General features: G+C 51.6%; 1 protein-coding gene across 1 annotated transcript in view; it reads right to left on the bottom strand.

Moving 5' to 3' along the window:
• Positions 1-11,852, bottom strand: part of GNB1L (G protein subunit beta 1 like) — a 57,487-nt gene extending 45,635 nt beyond the window's left edge. Inside the window, exons 1-2 of the mRNA XM_042783398.1 lie at positions 11,722-11,852; positions 10,976-11,101 (exon numbers count right to left, since the gene is read on the bottom strand). Of these exons, the coding sequence (XP_042639332.1) occupies positions 10,976-11,101; positions 11,722-11,852 (257 nt within the window). The remainder of the gene's footprint in view (positions 1-10,975; positions 11,102-11,721) is intronic.
• Between the last annotated feature and the right edge of the window lie 5,947 nt (positions 11,853-17,799).

Here is a 17,799-nt window from a genome sequence, read left to right as displayed (position 1 = left end):
TACGCTGCCTGCCGATCTTGGGTTTGTCAGTCCCTGTAGCTGCAGGAGTCAGGAAAAGCCTCCAGCTTGATGTTTGACCCATGAACTTGGGACTCACAACCTCTAAAACTGTGTGAGACATTTCCCTGAGATAAATTTCTTCCTCTCTCTACATAAGGAGCTCTGGAGGTGTAGTGGTTAAGGCATTTGGCTGCTAACCAAAAGGCCAGCGGTTCGAGCCCACCAGCTACTCCACGCAAAAAGAGGCAGTCTTCTTCCATAAAGATTTACAGCTTTGGAAACCTAATGGGGGACACTTTGAGCTGGAATTGACTCGATGGTAGTGAGTTTGGTTCTTTTTTGTTACATATATTTATACATACACACACACACGCATATGCACACATATGTGAACTTCACTAAGCCACACTTGCTCCTCCTCACCACCACACACCCTCCGAAGGAGGCCTTGACCCTGGGCCAATCCACCCGACACTTCACAGCCTGTTCACGTTTCACCCACTGTCCCAACAGTGTCTCCCAGTCCATCTGCTCTGAGTCCCCATCTGGGATACACACTGCATTTGGCAGTCAGTGCTCACTGGCCTCCTTCAACCTGATCTCAAGCTTTTCCCTGTCTCTGTGTCCCTGGCCAAAGACAAGGTTTGGGTCACACATTCCTGGCAGGCACCACAGATACAACAGTGAGCTCTTCTCAGTGCAACACACTGCAGGCACAATGTTGACCTGCCCTGTCCCTGGTGACCCACCCCTGATTACTGCTCAAGATGGGGCCTGCCAGGTCTCTCCCCTGCAAAGCCACCCCTTTGCCTCTGTTGGACTAGTACTTGGCGGGGAGATATCCAGATGCCCTAGTCCTCTCCACATGACCCCCAGGCCTCACCATCCACTGTATGGCCTACATCCATACTGCCGTATGATGGTCCTCTACGTCCACCGTCCTTCCTATACTTATTAGCTGTCATTTTACTGAGAGAGTGAGCCTTCCCTTCCCCCTCCCTCTGTTCCCTCACTTCCTATCACTTTAGACTCATGGATTCCTGTATTACTCAAAGGACTGTAATTTGGAATTCTCATTATTTCTTTTTATGCTCAAATCATCCCTGACCAGCCAGTGGGAGGCACTTCTGACACAAGTCTGTTACCTGTTTTAGCACAGCAAGATATTCCAGGCCTAGGTTTGAACCACCAACCTTCTGGTTAGCACTCAAGATGCCTTAGGCGCTGTGCTACCAGAGTTCCCAATTTCAGGCCTAGAAGCAGCCATTTCTCTAAGGCATCCTGGTTCCTTCTACTGGAGAGAGGCATTTAGAAACCAGTACCTGAAGGCTGGTGTGCTCACGGCTACAAAGTGCTGCTGCTCCCAGGCCCTCTCAGCAGACAGAGCCAGGAAATATGCATGCATATGTGCACATACATGCGTGCAAACATACACTGGTGTTGCTGTTGTCAGGTGCCATCGATTGGCTCCAACTCATAGCGACCCTACGTACAACAGAATGAGACACTGCCCAGTTGGGGGCCATTCTCGCAATCCTTGCTACAGTTGAGCCCATTGTTGCAGTCACTGTATCAATCCATCTTGTTGAGGGTCTTCCCCTCTTTTTTGCTGACCCTCCACTTTACCAAGCATGATATCCTTCTCCAGGGAATGGTCCCTTCTGACCACATGACCAAAACAGGTGACATGAAGTCTGGCCATTCTCACTTCTAATGAGCATTCTGACTGCATTTCTTCCAGGACAGATTTGTTTGTCTCAAACATACATACATGCAGCTATTTCTGCAACTATCTTCACGTATACACTTTTAAAATACCACAAGTTGGACCAGGTTTGCTGGTCCGATAAAGCCTGGTGGAACCACTGAGACTATGGCCCCTAGTTGCCCTTCAGGTCTGGAATTGAACCCACACCCGTGGCTTCCAGCCAAACAAAACACAGGCATATGAGTTGAACATAGATACACTCCTTGGAGAGAACAATCATGGGAGAAAGAAGGGCTGCTTATGCACAGGGAGACAGCTCAGGGGGCAGGAGTGCATGGAGGGATGGACACAGGGAAGAGATAACTATGGGGAGGAAGTGAGAGGGGAGCTGTTGCATTGTGGTAAACTGTGGTCAACGTCATGAGACAAAGTGTATGTGAACCGCTGTATGGAAAGTGAATTTGCTCTGTAAATCTTCACCCAAATCACACACACACACACACACACAAAAACCACCCACAACTTCCCATTGAGTCCTCTCATTCCAGTGGAACTGCTTAGAATCTGACCTCCCTTCTAGTTCCCAATATCCTCAAGATATTTACTGTGGTAGTTACATTTGTATGTCAGCTTGGCTGGGCAGCTGGTGGTAGTTATTCCCCATGATGAGACTGGCAATCAACTCCACATGGGATCTACCACAAGCAGCTGAGTAGCTGCCTTTGGGACGTGGTCTGCTTCCTGTATATAAGGAGAAGCCTTGGGAACGGTCTCTAGCCTATGGCAAGCTTGGACCCTGCATGTAGCCGTGTCGTTGTTCAGCAGCCTGCTATGCTCTGCCGACCTTGGGACTTACAATGGATTTAAGCTAATGGCCTGCCGTGTGGTTTGGTAACATTGGGACTGTGCCTTTTTACTTGTCAGCCTTGGGGCTTCTCAGCCTCAGCAGCCAGCAGCTGTCTGAGTAAAGAAACACCTCTAGCTCCAGTGGGCTGGGAACAGGAGGCAGAGCTGGACTCCAAGGTTGAGGGGCTTTCACCCAGCCCCTAGAGCCTGGCACTTTGAACTTGGACTTAAAGCCTCCAAACTGTTAGAGAATAAACTCCTGTTTGTTAAAGCATCCCATTTGTGGTATATTCTTGTCAGAGCAGCACTAGGGAACCAGAACATTTACTTACGCGCTCAATCATTGAATTTGTTTGCTTAATGTAACCCATCTGCCAAATTCTCTGACCACCTCTGTGATGTCTCCCCCGATCATCCTGCTTCCCTGGCCATCAGGCACATGACTGCTAACGCCTTTGCCTGGCTCCCTCTCCCCTCCACCATCCTGCTTCCTTAGAGGCTGACGACGCTAAACTCGAAGGGGAAATAAATGAAAGTGAAGATGGGAATGGAAGGGAAAGCATGACTATGTTTTATCAAAATGGTTCTGGGACAGCTGGGTGTCTGTATAGAAACAAAGACCCTTCGCTCCATGCCAGCAGTCAATGCTAGATGAACTGTGGCTCTGAAAGGACAAAGAGCACAGCTTCTATTAGAAAAGGGAGAGGTCCTACGACCTTGGAGCAGTGACTCCTTACCAAAATACACTGAAGACAAAGACTGACAAATCTGACTCTGTTAAAATGGATAAATTGTGGTCACCATTAAAGAAGTGAAAAAAGCTGGACTATATGAAGAAAAATGCAGCATCAGGACTGGAGGAAGGCTCATTAATAACCTGCAGTACACAGATGACACAAGTTTGACTGCTGATAGTAAAGGAGACATGAAGCACTTACTGATGAAGATCAGAGACCACAGGCTTCTGACAGATTACATCTCCACATAAAGAAAGCAAAAGCCTTCAGAACTGGACCAGTCAACATCACAATAAAAAGAGGAAGACTGAAGTTGTCAAGGATTTCCTATTACTGGGATCCACAGTCAACGCCCACGGAAGCAGCAGCCAATCTGCTGCAAAAAACTTCTTAGAAGTGTTTCATAGAAAAGATATTACTTTGAAGACTAAGGTGTGCCTGACCCGAACCATGGTATTTTCAATAACCTCATCTGCATCTGATAGTTGGACAATGTATAAAGAAGATAGAAGAAATGATGCATTTGGACTTGGTGGTGGCAAAGAATCTTAAATGTACCATAGATTTTGCTACCAGAATGGACAGATCTGTCTCGGAGGCAGTACAGCTGGAATGCTTCTGAGAAGCGAGAATGGCCAGACTTCATCTCGTCTACTTTGGCCATGTTGTCAGAAGGGACCAATCCCTGGAGAAGGATATCATGCGTGGTAAAGTCAAAGGTCAACAAAATAGGGAAAGACTTGCAATGAGATGGATTGATGGACACAGCGGCTGCAACAGTGGGCTCAAGTGCAGCAAGGATGGTGCAGGACCGGGCACTATTTAGCTTTGTTGTACTAAGGGTCACAATGAGTCAGAATCAACTAGGCAGCACCTAACAACAACAACAAGAAGGGATTGAAAAATTGTAAGTCACTGTTAGAGAAATAATTTGTGATATTAAAATACTGATCATATTTAGAACATATAAAGAACTCCTATAAATATGTATCAGGCAATCTACTTCTGTAGTGATACTGCCTTGGAAACCCAAGGAGGGGTTGCTATGAGTCAGGTTCAACTCGATGGCACATAACAACAACAACAACATAAATATGTAAGATAGAAAAATGGGCGAGATGTAAAAGGCATTTAAGTTGCTTTATCCAAATAGCCGATAAACATACAGAAGAGGGCTCTGCCTTACTGAGTCATCACAAAAGGCAAAGCTAGCCACAGTCAGATGCTCCTGCCCCCCCACAATGTGCCACCAAGGCCCTGCTGACAGTGGAGAAGGAGGGCGTCCACTGCCACCAACAAGAGTACACATGGGCTCCACCATGTGCCAGAGGCTGGCATGCCCTGAGAAGTCCACCATTTGCTTACATCCCACCTCTGGATACAAGATATGAACCCACAGAAAGGTGTGCCTTAGGATCCAACAGACACAGGAAAAACGTTAGCAGCTTTACTTACAATAGTGTTAAAGGGGACAATCAAAATTTCTACAGACAGAAGAACGGAGAATAAACCAAAGAACACACAGCCAGCAGCAAACCTTAAGAAAAAATGGCCAAAGATCTCACTGCGAGAATGCCGAGGGAAAGAAGTCAGACACAAAGGAATACTGTCGGCATAGTCTCTAATGATATTTCATTGCGTTATCGGTGAAAGTTTTCACAGTAGTTTAGGTTCCTATTCAACAAGCTCTACACAATTGTTCACTGATGCTGGTTCCATTCTTCACACTGTGTGAACATTCTCATTATTTCCATTCTGGTTGTTTTGTTTCCATTCATCTAGTTTCCCTGTTCCCTTACCTTCTCAACTTTGTTTTACAGTAACTATTGACTGTTTAGTCTCATGTGGATGAGTTTTTAAAGGAACAGAGTACAGGGATACCTTGCTTTATTGTGCCTCACTTATTGCTCTTTGTAGATATTATGTTTTATTTTGTTTTTCACAAATTGAAGGTTTGTGGCCACCCTGCTGTTGAGCGGGTCATCGGCACCATTTTCCTAAAAGCACGCGCTAACTTCGTGTCTCTGTGTCACATTTTGGTCATTCTCACAACATTTCAAACTTTTGCACACTGCTACTGCATACTTAATAGAGTACAATATAGGGTAACGATAAATTTTATATGCACTGGGAACCAAAAGACTCGTGTGATCCTCTTTTTTGTGATACTTGGTTTTCTGTGATTCTCGCTTTACTGCGGCGTCGGACTAGAGCCCTCAATGTCTCTGAAGTCTACCTGTAATCACAGGTGATATTTTTTATTGTGAGTCAATTTGTTACTTACCTAAAAGATGGCGTCAGGGGGCTTCTTTCAGTTCAAGGTTTAAAGCATTATCTCAGGGAAAGAGTCTTGGGGAGCCCTCCAGTCTTAACTGGTCCATTAAGTGTGGCTAGTTTAAAGAATTTGAGGTTCTGTTCCACATTTTTATCCCATTCTGTCAAGACCCACCTTTTGTGGGCCAGATCAGAACGGCTGGTGGTGGTAGCTGGGCACCATCTAGTTCCACCTCAGGACACATGAGGCTGTGGTTTGCGTGAACCATTTGTCCTATAGAGATAGTATCTTAGAGTCTTTGGTTTCCTTTTGTCTCTTTCATTCTCGATGAGTAGAGACCAAACGCTGTTATCTTTTCAGACCCCAGACACTACTCACCAAACAGGATGAAGAACATCAACTTGATGAATTATATTATGCCAATCGACCCACACGATCATGGTTCTATGCCTTCAGACTGAGAAAACCAATTGCATGAGGTATTTTGTTAGGTCTAAGAAGTATCCATAACTATATCTCCTATATGTTTTATTATATATATACACACATATATACATACATATATAGGAGCTCTGGTGGCGTAGTGCCTAAGGCATTTGACTACTAACCAGAAGGCTGGCGGTTCAAACCTACCAGCCACTCCTTGGAAGGAAGAATGGCCAATCTACTTCCGTAGAGAAACCACCTCAGAAACCCAAGGAGAGGTCGCTATGAGTAGGTCCGACTCAATGGCAGGGAGTTTGGAGTTTTGGTTTGATACGTATATACATACACACACACATATACACATAAGTTGTTAGGCGCTATTGAGTTAGCTTTGACTCACAGCAACCCTATGTACAACGGAACACAATACTGCCCAGCCCTGCCCGGTCCTGTGCCAGCCCCACGATCCTTGCTATACCTGAGCCCATTGTTGCAGCCACTGTGTCGATCCATCTCATTGAGGGCCTTCCCCTTTGTCACTGACCCTCCACTTTACGAAACATGACATCCTTTTCCAGGGAATGGTCCCTTCTGACAACATGACCAAAGTAGGTGAGATGAAGTCTGGTCATTCTCGCTTCCAAGGAGCATTCCAGCTACACTTCGTCCAGGACAGATTTGTTAGTTCTTTTGGCAACCCATGGTGCTTTCAGTATTCTGAAAGTACTACAACTCAAAACCCTTTTTGGTCTTCCTTACTCATTGTCCATCTTTCACATGCATATGAGGCGACTGAAAACACCATGGCTTGGGTTGGGTGCACCTTAGTCTTCAGAGAGACATCTTTGCTCTCCAGCACTTCAAAGAGGTCTTTTGGAGCTGATTTGCCCAGTGCAGTACGTCATCTGATGTCTTGACTGCTGCTTCTGTTGGCATTGATTGTAGAACTACATATACTCACACACACATATCTACACACATATATGCCTACATACATAGATATAGACCCCCCTCCACATATACATACACACACACACATATGTATGTATATTTGGTTGTTGCTACTGTTATTGTAAAATTATATATGCCATAGTAATAAGCAACATGGGAGCTCTGGTACCATAATGTCTAAGGCACTTGACTGTTAACCAGAAGGCTGGTGGTTCAAACCCACCAGCCGCTCCTTGGAAGGAAGGTTGGGCAATGTACTTCTATAGTGATACCACCTCAGAAACCCAAGGAGGGGTCACTATGAGTCGGGTCCAACTTGATGGCACGTAACAACAACAACAACAACATTCCATTGTGTGTGTGACCCACATTTCACTTACCTGTTTATCTGCTGATGGGCACTTTGCCTGTTCCCATCTCTTTGCTATAGTGCTGCAATGAACACAGGAGTGCATATGCTCCCAGTTTTTTTAAGTTTTTTTGTTTTTTTTAAATAAGCAAAACTAGTCTACCCATTTTAGAATCGTACATTCAGACAATGGAGCAGGCTAGAGGGTGAGGGTACCCCCACGAGGTGGTGCTGAAGCAAGCCCCGAGAGGCTGCTAGGGGCTGGCAGTGCTTCATGACATGGCCCAGGAGCCGGTTACTCAGGTGTCCACTTGATGATAATATGGCAATCTCCACATTTGTCTTGCACACTTTTCCAGAAGTATGTGACGTTTCACGACAGGAAAGGTTTAAGAACTGCCCCCAGGCAGCTGTGACTGTGACAGGTGTGTCCTCAGGTGTAAAGCCCGGGCGAGGGAGCTCTGCCACACAGGCCCTGGCCTTCACCCCTGACTCTGTCCACAGTCTGGCCGAGGCTGAGGCACCCAGTTCCAGGCTCTCTGCCCTCCCGCCTGCCCTGGAAGAGATGAAAGCACACGTCCCTGGAAAGGGCCACTCTGGAGAGTCAGGCTTCCCAAACACACCTGAGCGCACAGGGCCAGGGAGAGATGTGGGCCAGGTGCGTTCCAGTGCATCTCAAACGCACCTGGGCAATCCAAACACCTGCAGGCAGTCCCCAGGGCACAGCCCTCCAGACGGCATGGGTCCAGTCCTGCCTGGAGGTGCTGGGGGCTCGCCTGTGCTGGTGCCGTGGAGACGAAGGGGCCGCTCCCAAGCACCCAGTCAACCAACCAATCCAGTCAATGCACCTGCACCTGTACTAGGCTGGGCTCTTCAGGCTGAGAAGCCCCAGGGCCTGGCACTGCACTTGTTGCAGGGGTGTGCCTGGGAGACGAGCGGGGCAGCAACCCTGAGGGTCCACACCTCGCTAAAAAGTTCAGTGGAAATGTCTGCGAACACTAACTCCTGATGCAAGCGGCTTAGTTGGGTATTTGAAAATGCCGTCTACTCTGACCATCAGGGAGAGACCCAGCTGCATGGAGGGGCCTGCTGCAATCTCTGACTAAGAAGGAGCCAGGCCCGGCCAGTTATTACAAAGCACAGGGGCTCCAGGGCCACCCTGTAGCTCCTGGCCCCTTGGTCACTTGCCAGTTTATCTGCTGGGGCTGCTGGAGAGCTGAGTGGTGGCACTCCAGGAGTGGCACAAAGGTACCTCTCAGTGCCGGGACTCCATGGAGCCCAGAGCTGGGAGGAAGGGTCTTATCCTTCCAGAGTTCTGGGTCTGGTGGTACACGCAGCAGCACACAAACGTTCCAAGCAGGGAGGACGGCAAATCCAGGAGGATTCACAGCAGCCCCTGTGGGAGCAGAGGGTGGCCAGGAGAGCAGGGGTGCTGGGTTTGGCAGATTCCTAGGCCGGCAGCAGTGATACCCACACAAGGGTCAGGAGTCACCGTGATCAAACAGAAGGACCCTGTTTGGCAGCTGGGGAACACTAGAGGAGGACCCGGGGCCTAGCTTCCTGCACATCCTTATAATCTGTGGCTTGCCACATCCTTCTACCTCCTCCCAAGAAGGCAGAAAAGCCCTTCCCACCTCTCCTGTTCCCACTGGTCCTCTGTCCTTCCCGCTGCTTCCTAACTCCAGGGGTCCTTTCTGGTCACCACCACCAGGCTACAGTGGAAGACCTACTGGGGGCCCCTACAGGCTGCCTAGCGGCCCAGCACTCACAGCCATTCACAACACTGCCTAGGCCATGCCTTCTGTGGTCCAGGTATGAGTGATTTCCTCCACTGGGAGTGCCAGCCCCTACCTCCCCCGCCAGCCTGTTCCCCCTGCAGCCAGCCAGCCTGAGTGCAGCAGACCTGGTGCCTCCACGGTGCTCCAATGCCCCACGAGGCAGCCCTGCAGCTGGCACGTGGACTGGGCCACGGACCACCAGCATGCTCAGCTGCCACCCTGGCAACCAGTTTTTGCCTCCAAGAAAAAAGGCCATCTTGCAGAGGGGCTGCCATAAGGCCCTGAGGAGGCCTCAGACTCAGCTACAGGACCATGGCAGGTTCTCAAGGCCACAGGCTGGCCCAGGCAGTGCGAACACAGCTACCCTTCGACTGCTCACTGAGCCTCCTCCCAGCGAGTGTTTTGATATCTGACTCAAAGGCACAACTAGCTACTCGAGGGCTGGTGACCAGCACCCGCCCTGCTCCAGAACACACTGCCTTAGACCAGCATCAAGCCCGGCACATGGGCTGCCCTGCAGGAGGGGCCAAAGCTGGCATCCAGCACCCACAGACTCACCCTTGGGCCTGCTCCTGTCACCAATACCCCAACGGGGACCAGCCACTGCTGTAGTCCCTTCTCGCCAGCGAGGAAGCCTGGACACAGCAAATGCCCATGTGATTTTTAAAGGACAGAAAACAAACACATGGATGGGCCCAGGTGCCCTGGAGGAAGGCATCTAGGCGCGAGGTGGTGGGACAGGCAGACTGCAGAACTTTTGGGAAGGGTCACGGGGTGGGCTCAATCACAGCAGGCCATGGAAGCAAAACCATGTGTGAGGTCGCCACAGGCCGAGGGGACACTGAGTTTCTTGAGGCAGGTCTTCTGTGCACACTGGCATAGGGGCCACCACCTTCACAAGCCATTCACCCCACAGCTCAGCAGCCACCTGACAGCCATGTGTATTGTGCAGATTGTGGATGCTTCCCACAGGGGCAGACAGCTGAGATCCTGTTATAATCTGGGGGAGGAAGACACAGCCAGAGGCGCAACTCCAACACCACCAGCTCTTGGGAGCTGTGATCCTGTCCCATTCATCACCCTGGAGTTTGAGGGTCACAGGGGAAGTGAGAAAGGTGGGCAAATAGGGAGCTCTGTGGGACCACAGGCCTCTGGTGGGCAGCAGGCAGTCCCCACGATGTGTCCCTAGCCTTCTGGTCTCCAAACCTATGCTTAGCGCCATTCTCCTCCCCGCAGCAATGGTGCCATCACCCTGCCTAGGCGCCCAACCAGAAATCCAGGTGCCTGCTGCAAAGCCCCATCCCTCCCCAACCTCTCGCCCACTGGAGCCCCATCCCTGTGGCACATCCGACCTGCGTGAAGATGTGGAAGGGGTAAGACAACATGGGTGCACCTGGGGGAGGAGAGATGAGGCTGACATCAGTGTAGTAACCTGGCCAAGATCAGTGAGAAGAGGTAATGGTAATGGCGGAGGCTGGGCAGAGGTTGTGGCCCATCCTGCTTAACCAGCAAGGGCGTGCAGAGGAGTGGGCAGGTGGGCCGGGCCAGGCCGAGCTGAGTCAGGCCAGAGCCTTCCCAGCCTCCACAATAACCTGTCCAGGACAAAGTGTACGAAAAGGCCAGGCCTGGAACCCAGGAAGACCTCTGGAGAGGGGCTATGGAGAGACACCTGGGTGTTGTGCTCCCTGCCATGCTGAGAACAAGCTGGCGGTCCCTCCAGGATCCCCATTCCGGTCACATCTGTCCCCACTGGGGATGCCAGCCCATGCCGGCAGCTGCAGACACCCTCTGAGGCTGCGGGGCCTCCACCCAAGATTCCGGCACCCACTGGAGGCCACAAACTGGCTCCTTCAGGACCCTATATGAAGCCACATGGGCGGCTCCCATGCTGCCGCTGAGACCCACCTGAGAAGCTGGTGCCCATGGGGCAGCGTCTGCAGCCAGGTCACACACTGGCCCTCGTGGCCATCCAGGGTGGCAAGCGCCCTCCGTGTCTGCAGGCTCCAGACGTGCACGAGGCCGCTCAGAGACCTATCTCAGACACAAACAGGGACGGGGTCGGTTGAGCACTAGAGGTGGGCAACCCCCTTGTGTAAGCTCAGAGGAGCTGTCTGGGCAATATAGGTGAGTCTCAGGCTGGTAGTTTTAGTTTAAAGAGCTGATAGTTCTAGATATGAACTTAGGGTGAAACTGGCAAAGCACCCTTATTCCCAGAGGGAAGCTGGAAGGATCCTGTGGGGTTTAGACCCCAGCTTGTAAGGAAATGGGCCTTTGGGGTAGCCCAGGAAAAAGTGGAGCCAAGTGCTTCTTAAAGGGGGAGAGATAGCTGAGCTATTCAAAAATATAAACTGAATGGGCTCAGGCCCAGCCAGGAAGGAGGTGAGCAAGCCTGGCCTGAAAGCCAGCCCCAAAGGCCACAGCCACTGCGCGAGGTTGCACCTGCAGCATCTATAACAAAGGGAAACCACGTTCCCCAGCCCACCTTGGGGCGAAGTCCATAGGAGACCAAGGAGAAGCGGAGTTTGGGGCGGCTGGAGCCTCTCTGCCGTGTCTGAGGGTGCTGTCCCCATGAGAGCCACGCTTGCCGCGAGGCCTGCAGTCACATAACATCCATTGGGTCAGCCCCCCACGGCTGGACAGCAGCTACTTACCCTGAGAGAAGGAGTTGGCAGCCCTGACCCTGGGCTTCTCTGCAGAAATGCAGTGCGTGGACGGCCGACTGGGTGCCTCGGAGCACAAACTGGGGGTCTGGTTGTGGTCGGGGCAGGGTGGGGGCTGCCATGCTGCTTGAGGGTGCAGTTGTCTGGGGACAGAGAGAGGGCATGTGAGCAGACCCCTCCTGTCTGTCCTCCAGGAAGGCCACCTTAGCCCCAGGGTGGTCCTCGGCCCCTCTTGGGTTAAGAGAAGACCTCCTTTGCTCCCCCAAAAGTAGAGGGGATTGGATCCCTGCATGGGCAGTGGGCCCTGGCTCAAAGCCCATCCTTTCTTTATGTCCCCCCTTCAGTGACTGCTCCTGCCGAGGTCTGAGGGAGCTCCCTGGGTACCACCCTCCCTCACTACACCTCCACTCGGCCTCCCATTGGCCTGTGCCCTATCAGCAGGACCCAGGCCATACCTTCCCCATCCCTGGTCAAGCACAGCAGCCCCTCTCACCCATTGTCCTACATAGAGCCCTCCACTGGCCTCTGTGGCTTTCGAGGCATCTGTCAGCTGGGCCCCTGCTCTGTGGTCCCCACCAGCCACACCAGTGCCTTCCCACTCTGACTCGAGACCTGGCTGAGTCCTACCCTCTGTCAGGCCTCACCCCAGCTTCTCTCCCTCGGGGTAGCCCTCCCCAAGCAGACCTCCCAGCAAGCTCCACGCCCCGTCTGAGCACCCACGCGTCTTCTTCCCTGCAGTGAAGTAACGACGCACCATGACAAGTTGCCACGAGGGTGGGAGCAGGCGTCACAGTAGTCTGCCCCTTCCTCTCAGACCCCTGCTCAGCAAATGCTGAGCAAACAAACAGACGCAGGAGAGACACACAGGGTCCCATGGTAGCCAAAGAACAAGCAAGACCCTAGCTGCACTTGCAGTAATCGTCAGTCACAGCCCCATGGCCCCCAGGCCTAGACTTGTATAATTTCTGATTTCCACACCACCCTGCAGGGAGGTAGCAGCCTCTTTCCACTTGGGGACTCTGAGGCATGGAAGGGTCCAGTGAGCCGGCTCCAGACCCCTCAATGGGTGGCGGCTCAGGTCTGAAGTGCTCCAGGGCCTGCACGTGGCCTCCAAGAGGCAGAGCGGCTGGTATAGCAATGTGTGGACAAGGGGTCCAGCCACTCAGGACAGACAGACAGGCATTACCTCAGGAGTCCTGGCGAGTGGGGAGGCAGCCCCTGAAGGTCAGAGGCCACCCTATGTGATTACCCCAACCTCCTGCCCTACAGCCACCTTGAGCACTACTCCTACCCTTGCCAAGAGATCTTCTAGCAAAATCTCTAGAAAAAGGAGAAAGCAACAGGCCTGGCTGTGACTCCTGGCTGGGATCAGCTGCCTGACACAAGGAGGTTCCCCCCAGTGGGCTCCCACTGGGCAGGCCCCTGTTGGATCACCCGTAGGGATGACCACACAGGACCCCCACCTGGAACCCACCCTTCAGAACAGAGGCCCCTCCGAGGCGGCCGTGAAAAGGGGCCCGTGTCTTCTTGGCGACACGGTGGTGGAGTCTGAAATCACTGCCAGGCCCCACCATGGCACTGCTCTGCCTCTTTCCTGGTCCCTCAGCCTCCGTCTGTGCTGTGAGCGTGCACCACCAGGTAAGGGACTTGGCCCACAAGCACCACTCTGGGGGTCTCAGCTACCAGATACCGCCCCACAACGAGGCCGGCTGGCCCACCCAGAGACAGTGCAGCAGGTAGAGGGAAAGGTGGAAAGGAGCCACACCCTCCACACCCTCCACACGCGGTGAGGGCCTGGTGAGGCTTCAGGCCGGGAGGACACAAGCCCACTGGCGGGACTTAGGGACCAGAGGTTAACAAGTGTGTTCCTTCCCCACAGCAACCAGGGGGCACAGGCAGTTGGGTTTTGTGATCTGGACGTTGGTCCCTTTGCTGGAGATGCTACTTCAGGCATTTTCTTCTGGCTGCTGCCCTCCGCCTCCCACCCCCCCTGATGCCCTGAGGCCAGCTGGCTGTAGCACAGAGCAGCCCTTGTTATAGAAAGGGCCGTGGCCAGGCTGACTGGTGACTGCATCCAAGGCCCAAAGGAAATCTTCCCGGGGTCACCTAGGACCAGCAGGAAAGGCTTCAGCAGCACCCTTAATTGATAGCTGAATTATGGCCCTGAGAATGGGAATAGAGACCAAGCAGCAAGAGCCCGCCCTGAGGTCGCAAAGGTGTCCAGACAGCCCAGCCACCGGCTTGCAGACCCCAGCCCAGCCCTGTCAGGCCCAACCTGGGACATGGCATCTACACAGGGCCAGGGCAGGAGGAGTGCCACCAAAGACCCAGGCCATGACAAGAGGACCCCACACCACTGTCTGTGGGTCTCAGACAGGCCGGCTTTCAGCCTCCACCCCACTGAGCACGAGAGCTCGGCCACCATTAGCACTTCTGATACACTCTGTGGGGGCAGCATGCAGCCTCATCTTTTCTTTTTCTTGCTTTCTTTGGGGGAAGACAGGGTTCAGCCCAGCAGCCTCTCAAACGGCAAAAAGCCATCTGATGCCGCCCCAGCATGAGGGCCGCCTCCTGTGGGGGGCGAGGACCAAAGGTCTCTGCTCTTGTGTGTGACAGGTAAGCTGCCTGGAGCCATAGCTGAGCCAGGCCACCGTAAGGGCAGCTACGGGCACAGGGCCACAGGGCCACGGGGCCACGCTCTTGGAGAAATCCCTGAATGCTGACCCAGCCACAGCCCAGCAACCCCACAGCAAATCATTCCCGGGGGAGAAGCCTAACGGACCACCTCCACACAAACTCCCATGTGCAATCCAGATCACGGACACATCACGCTCATGCACACACTCACACGCACAATCACACACATGGCCCAAAGGAAACACGTACATATACACATGTGCACACACTCACCCACTCACACAATGCATGCACATATTCACACCCAAATGCATGCACAACCATTCACATGCACACACACATGCACACATTCACACATGTGTGCAGACAACACAATGCACGTACATATTCACACCCACATGCATGCACAACCATCCACATGCACACACACATGCACACATTCACACGTGTGTGCACTCAGACACACACAGTGCATGCACATATTCCCACCCACATGCATGCACGACCATTCACATGCACACACATGCACACATTCACACGTGTGTTCATTCACACACACAATGCACACACATATTCCCACCCACATGCATGCACGACCATTCACATGCACACACATGCACACATTCGCACATGTGTGCACTCAGACACACACACAATGCACGCACATATTCACACCCAGGTGCATGCACAACCATGCACACACACACACATGCACAAGCATGACACACACACTGGCACACATGCACAGGCAGCACAGTGGCTGCAGGCCAGCGCCAGGGAAGCCTGGTCCACACTTGCCACCTGCCTGCGGCCTGGCGGGAGTTCCCAGAACTTCACCAGCACAGGCTCATTCTGAGGTGACGCAACCACGTTCTTCTCCATTGTTTCCCCAGAACTGCAGGGAACAAACCCGTCACGTTGTTCCAACAACCAAGATGCTCAGGCCAAAATGATGCATCGGCAATTAAGGGCTCCATCATTTCAAGCAATTAAAATAAACGCTTTATTTGAAAACTAATTAATTCTAGCTACATATTTTTCCCATGACAATATCCTATGATTACTTGATTTATGACATCTAATTATTCTTTATTAATCTAATTGAGAATAATCGCATTATCCTATCTCCTCTGGCCCCAGGCCTGCCCTGAGTGGCGAGGCTGCGGCCCTCTTATGCAAGAGCCAGTCTGCGATATCGGTTACACCACCGGCCACCTTATTTCACTGTTCTATCACTTGTCTTTTCCTCCCAGAGGGCAAAGACGCATGAAACTTAATCCACGGAGCACAACTTCACATTCTGCCAGCTCTCCAAAATGTCAAAGTGAGACCCAGTCTTCTAAAAATTAAAAAGAAAAGCAATCTGACACAACTGGTGCAAATGTGACAGCTGTTCTAATGAAAGCACCGAGTCCCTGGAAGGCCCCTGGCCTCAGGCCACACAGGGAGGACGACAGTACCCCTCTGTGATGTACCACGGGCTCACAGTTATCCCCACGGAGTGGGTTATCCCCCCCTGGGCTGGATGGCTAGAGCCAAGCTGTACTCCTGATGTTCACCCTCCCACCAAGCCACACACACACCCTGGGCCAGCACAGTCACCCCAGGGGCCCAAGGAGGCCCCTCACAGCAAGGCGGGAACATGCATGCAAATGGCCAGCCTGTTGGCAGAGACCTGCCCACTGCCCACCGGGACTGCATCAGCACTGAACCGTCATGAGACGCGAGAGGCATCAGACAGGGCTGTGGGAGGGGCTGCCCCTTCTTGGGCTGCTAGGAGTTTGCACCTTAGACCGCTCCCCATAGAGTAGCGCACAACCAGCTTGTGGTCCAAGTGGCCACTGCATAGACCACAGGTACAGCCCTGGGTACCTGCCTGCCCTTGGGGTCCCACTGCCTGCACTCAACTACTGAGATCTTTCCCTGTCCTGTGACAGAACTGCATGTCTACTGAAGAGACTTGAAACTTGGCAAAGAACACCAAGAGTGAGCCAAGGCAGTAGGGTCACTACCCAGAGACGCCCTGGGCACTAAAGTACAAGGACATGGAAGAGGGTTGCCCAGTAGCCAGTTCATCTGCCCCAGCACAGACAGGGCACGACCACTCTTTGTCTAAGCCCGTGACAGCTCAAGGACTTGCCTCACAGGCCTCTAGGAACACCTCAAACAGCCTCTCCCCCATCCCAACATGTGTGTCAGACAAGGGCACAGAACCATCCCCCACACCCACAAGGTGCCTGGGCATTCTACAACCACATAGACCAGAAAGGCATCACTTTGCAGCTGGATGGATACCCTGATAGGACCTCCCACCAAAAACAGCAATGCCGATAAAAATGCCGATAAAAATGTAAAACAGACTTCTGGTAAGATGGAGGAATAGGCAGACAAGTGACACAGACCCTCTTCAACAAAGAAAAGAAAAACCAATTGTCAGAGAAACAGAAGATAATCCCGGAGCCCTGAGCTTTGAAAGGAACTACACAGAAGTGGATTAGGCACCAACTAGTGGAAAAACCTGAACGAAAACTGAGTACAGAGATAGTCGGAGCTGCAGACTGTCAGCTATTCTGACAGGACCAACAGCCTGACTAGTTCCAAGTGGTGCTGGGATCTGAGAATTGACCTCAAGATCAGCCCTGGTCACCAAGGGCTTCAGGGGTGGCTGCACTGGTGGCCTGTGACTAGGAGGGGAAACAGCAAGGAGGGAGTCAACCTGAGTTATGGACTGTCTGCTGTCCGGAAGGCACAGCCATTTTGATTGTTTACATACAGCAGACATTTTGGATATTTAAAGTGACTGAAGGTGCAGCCATTTTGGATGTTTACAAGCCGTGGCCATTTTGGATATTTAGTGTTTGAGGGTGAGACCATTTTGAATCTCTACAAAATGGTGGCCATTTTGGTTTTTAAAGTGACAGGATTCTCATTTGGATTCCAGGAACCTAAGAATAGGCTCTGTTTGCCAAGGTCAGCAGGGATATACGGGAGGCTGACAACAGGAAAGAGACAAGTGGTGAGTGTATAAGTGTTGTCAACTACTGAATAGAGATGCACAACACAGTACCCTGCTTACATAGATAACATATAAACAAAACAAAGAAAACAAAAATTGTAGGCAAGTCAATCCAACATACAATCACCAATTAAATATAAACACAAAAACATCACAATGCCTAAGAGACAACAGTGCATCACAGTCTGCACAAAGAAGCAAGATAAAGCAGGAGATACAAGGGACCAGGATACAGACCCAAAATACATCCCTGAAAAAGGCGCAAAATTGGAACTCCCTGATAAGGAATTCAAGAGAATTATATTTAGGTATCTTCAAAGGATTGAGAGATAGATCAAGGAAAACACTGGCAAAAATTAAGGAAAACACAGACAAAACCCTAGAACAATTTCAGAAGAAAATACAAGAACAAAATG

The sequence above is a fragment of the Orycteropus afer genome, unplaced genomic scaffold, assembly GCF_000298275.1.
Source record: "Orycteropus afer afer isolate SDZICR_OR568_19922 unplaced genomic scaffold, OryAfe1.0 scaffold01034, whole genome shotgun sequence".
NCBI lineage: Eukaryota > Metazoa > Chordata > Mammalia > Tubulidentata > Orycteropodidae > Orycteropus > Orycteropus afer.
The sequence above is the reverse complement of the archived record's forward strand: the minus strand, read 5'-3'. Positions and strand labels throughout refer to the sequence as shown.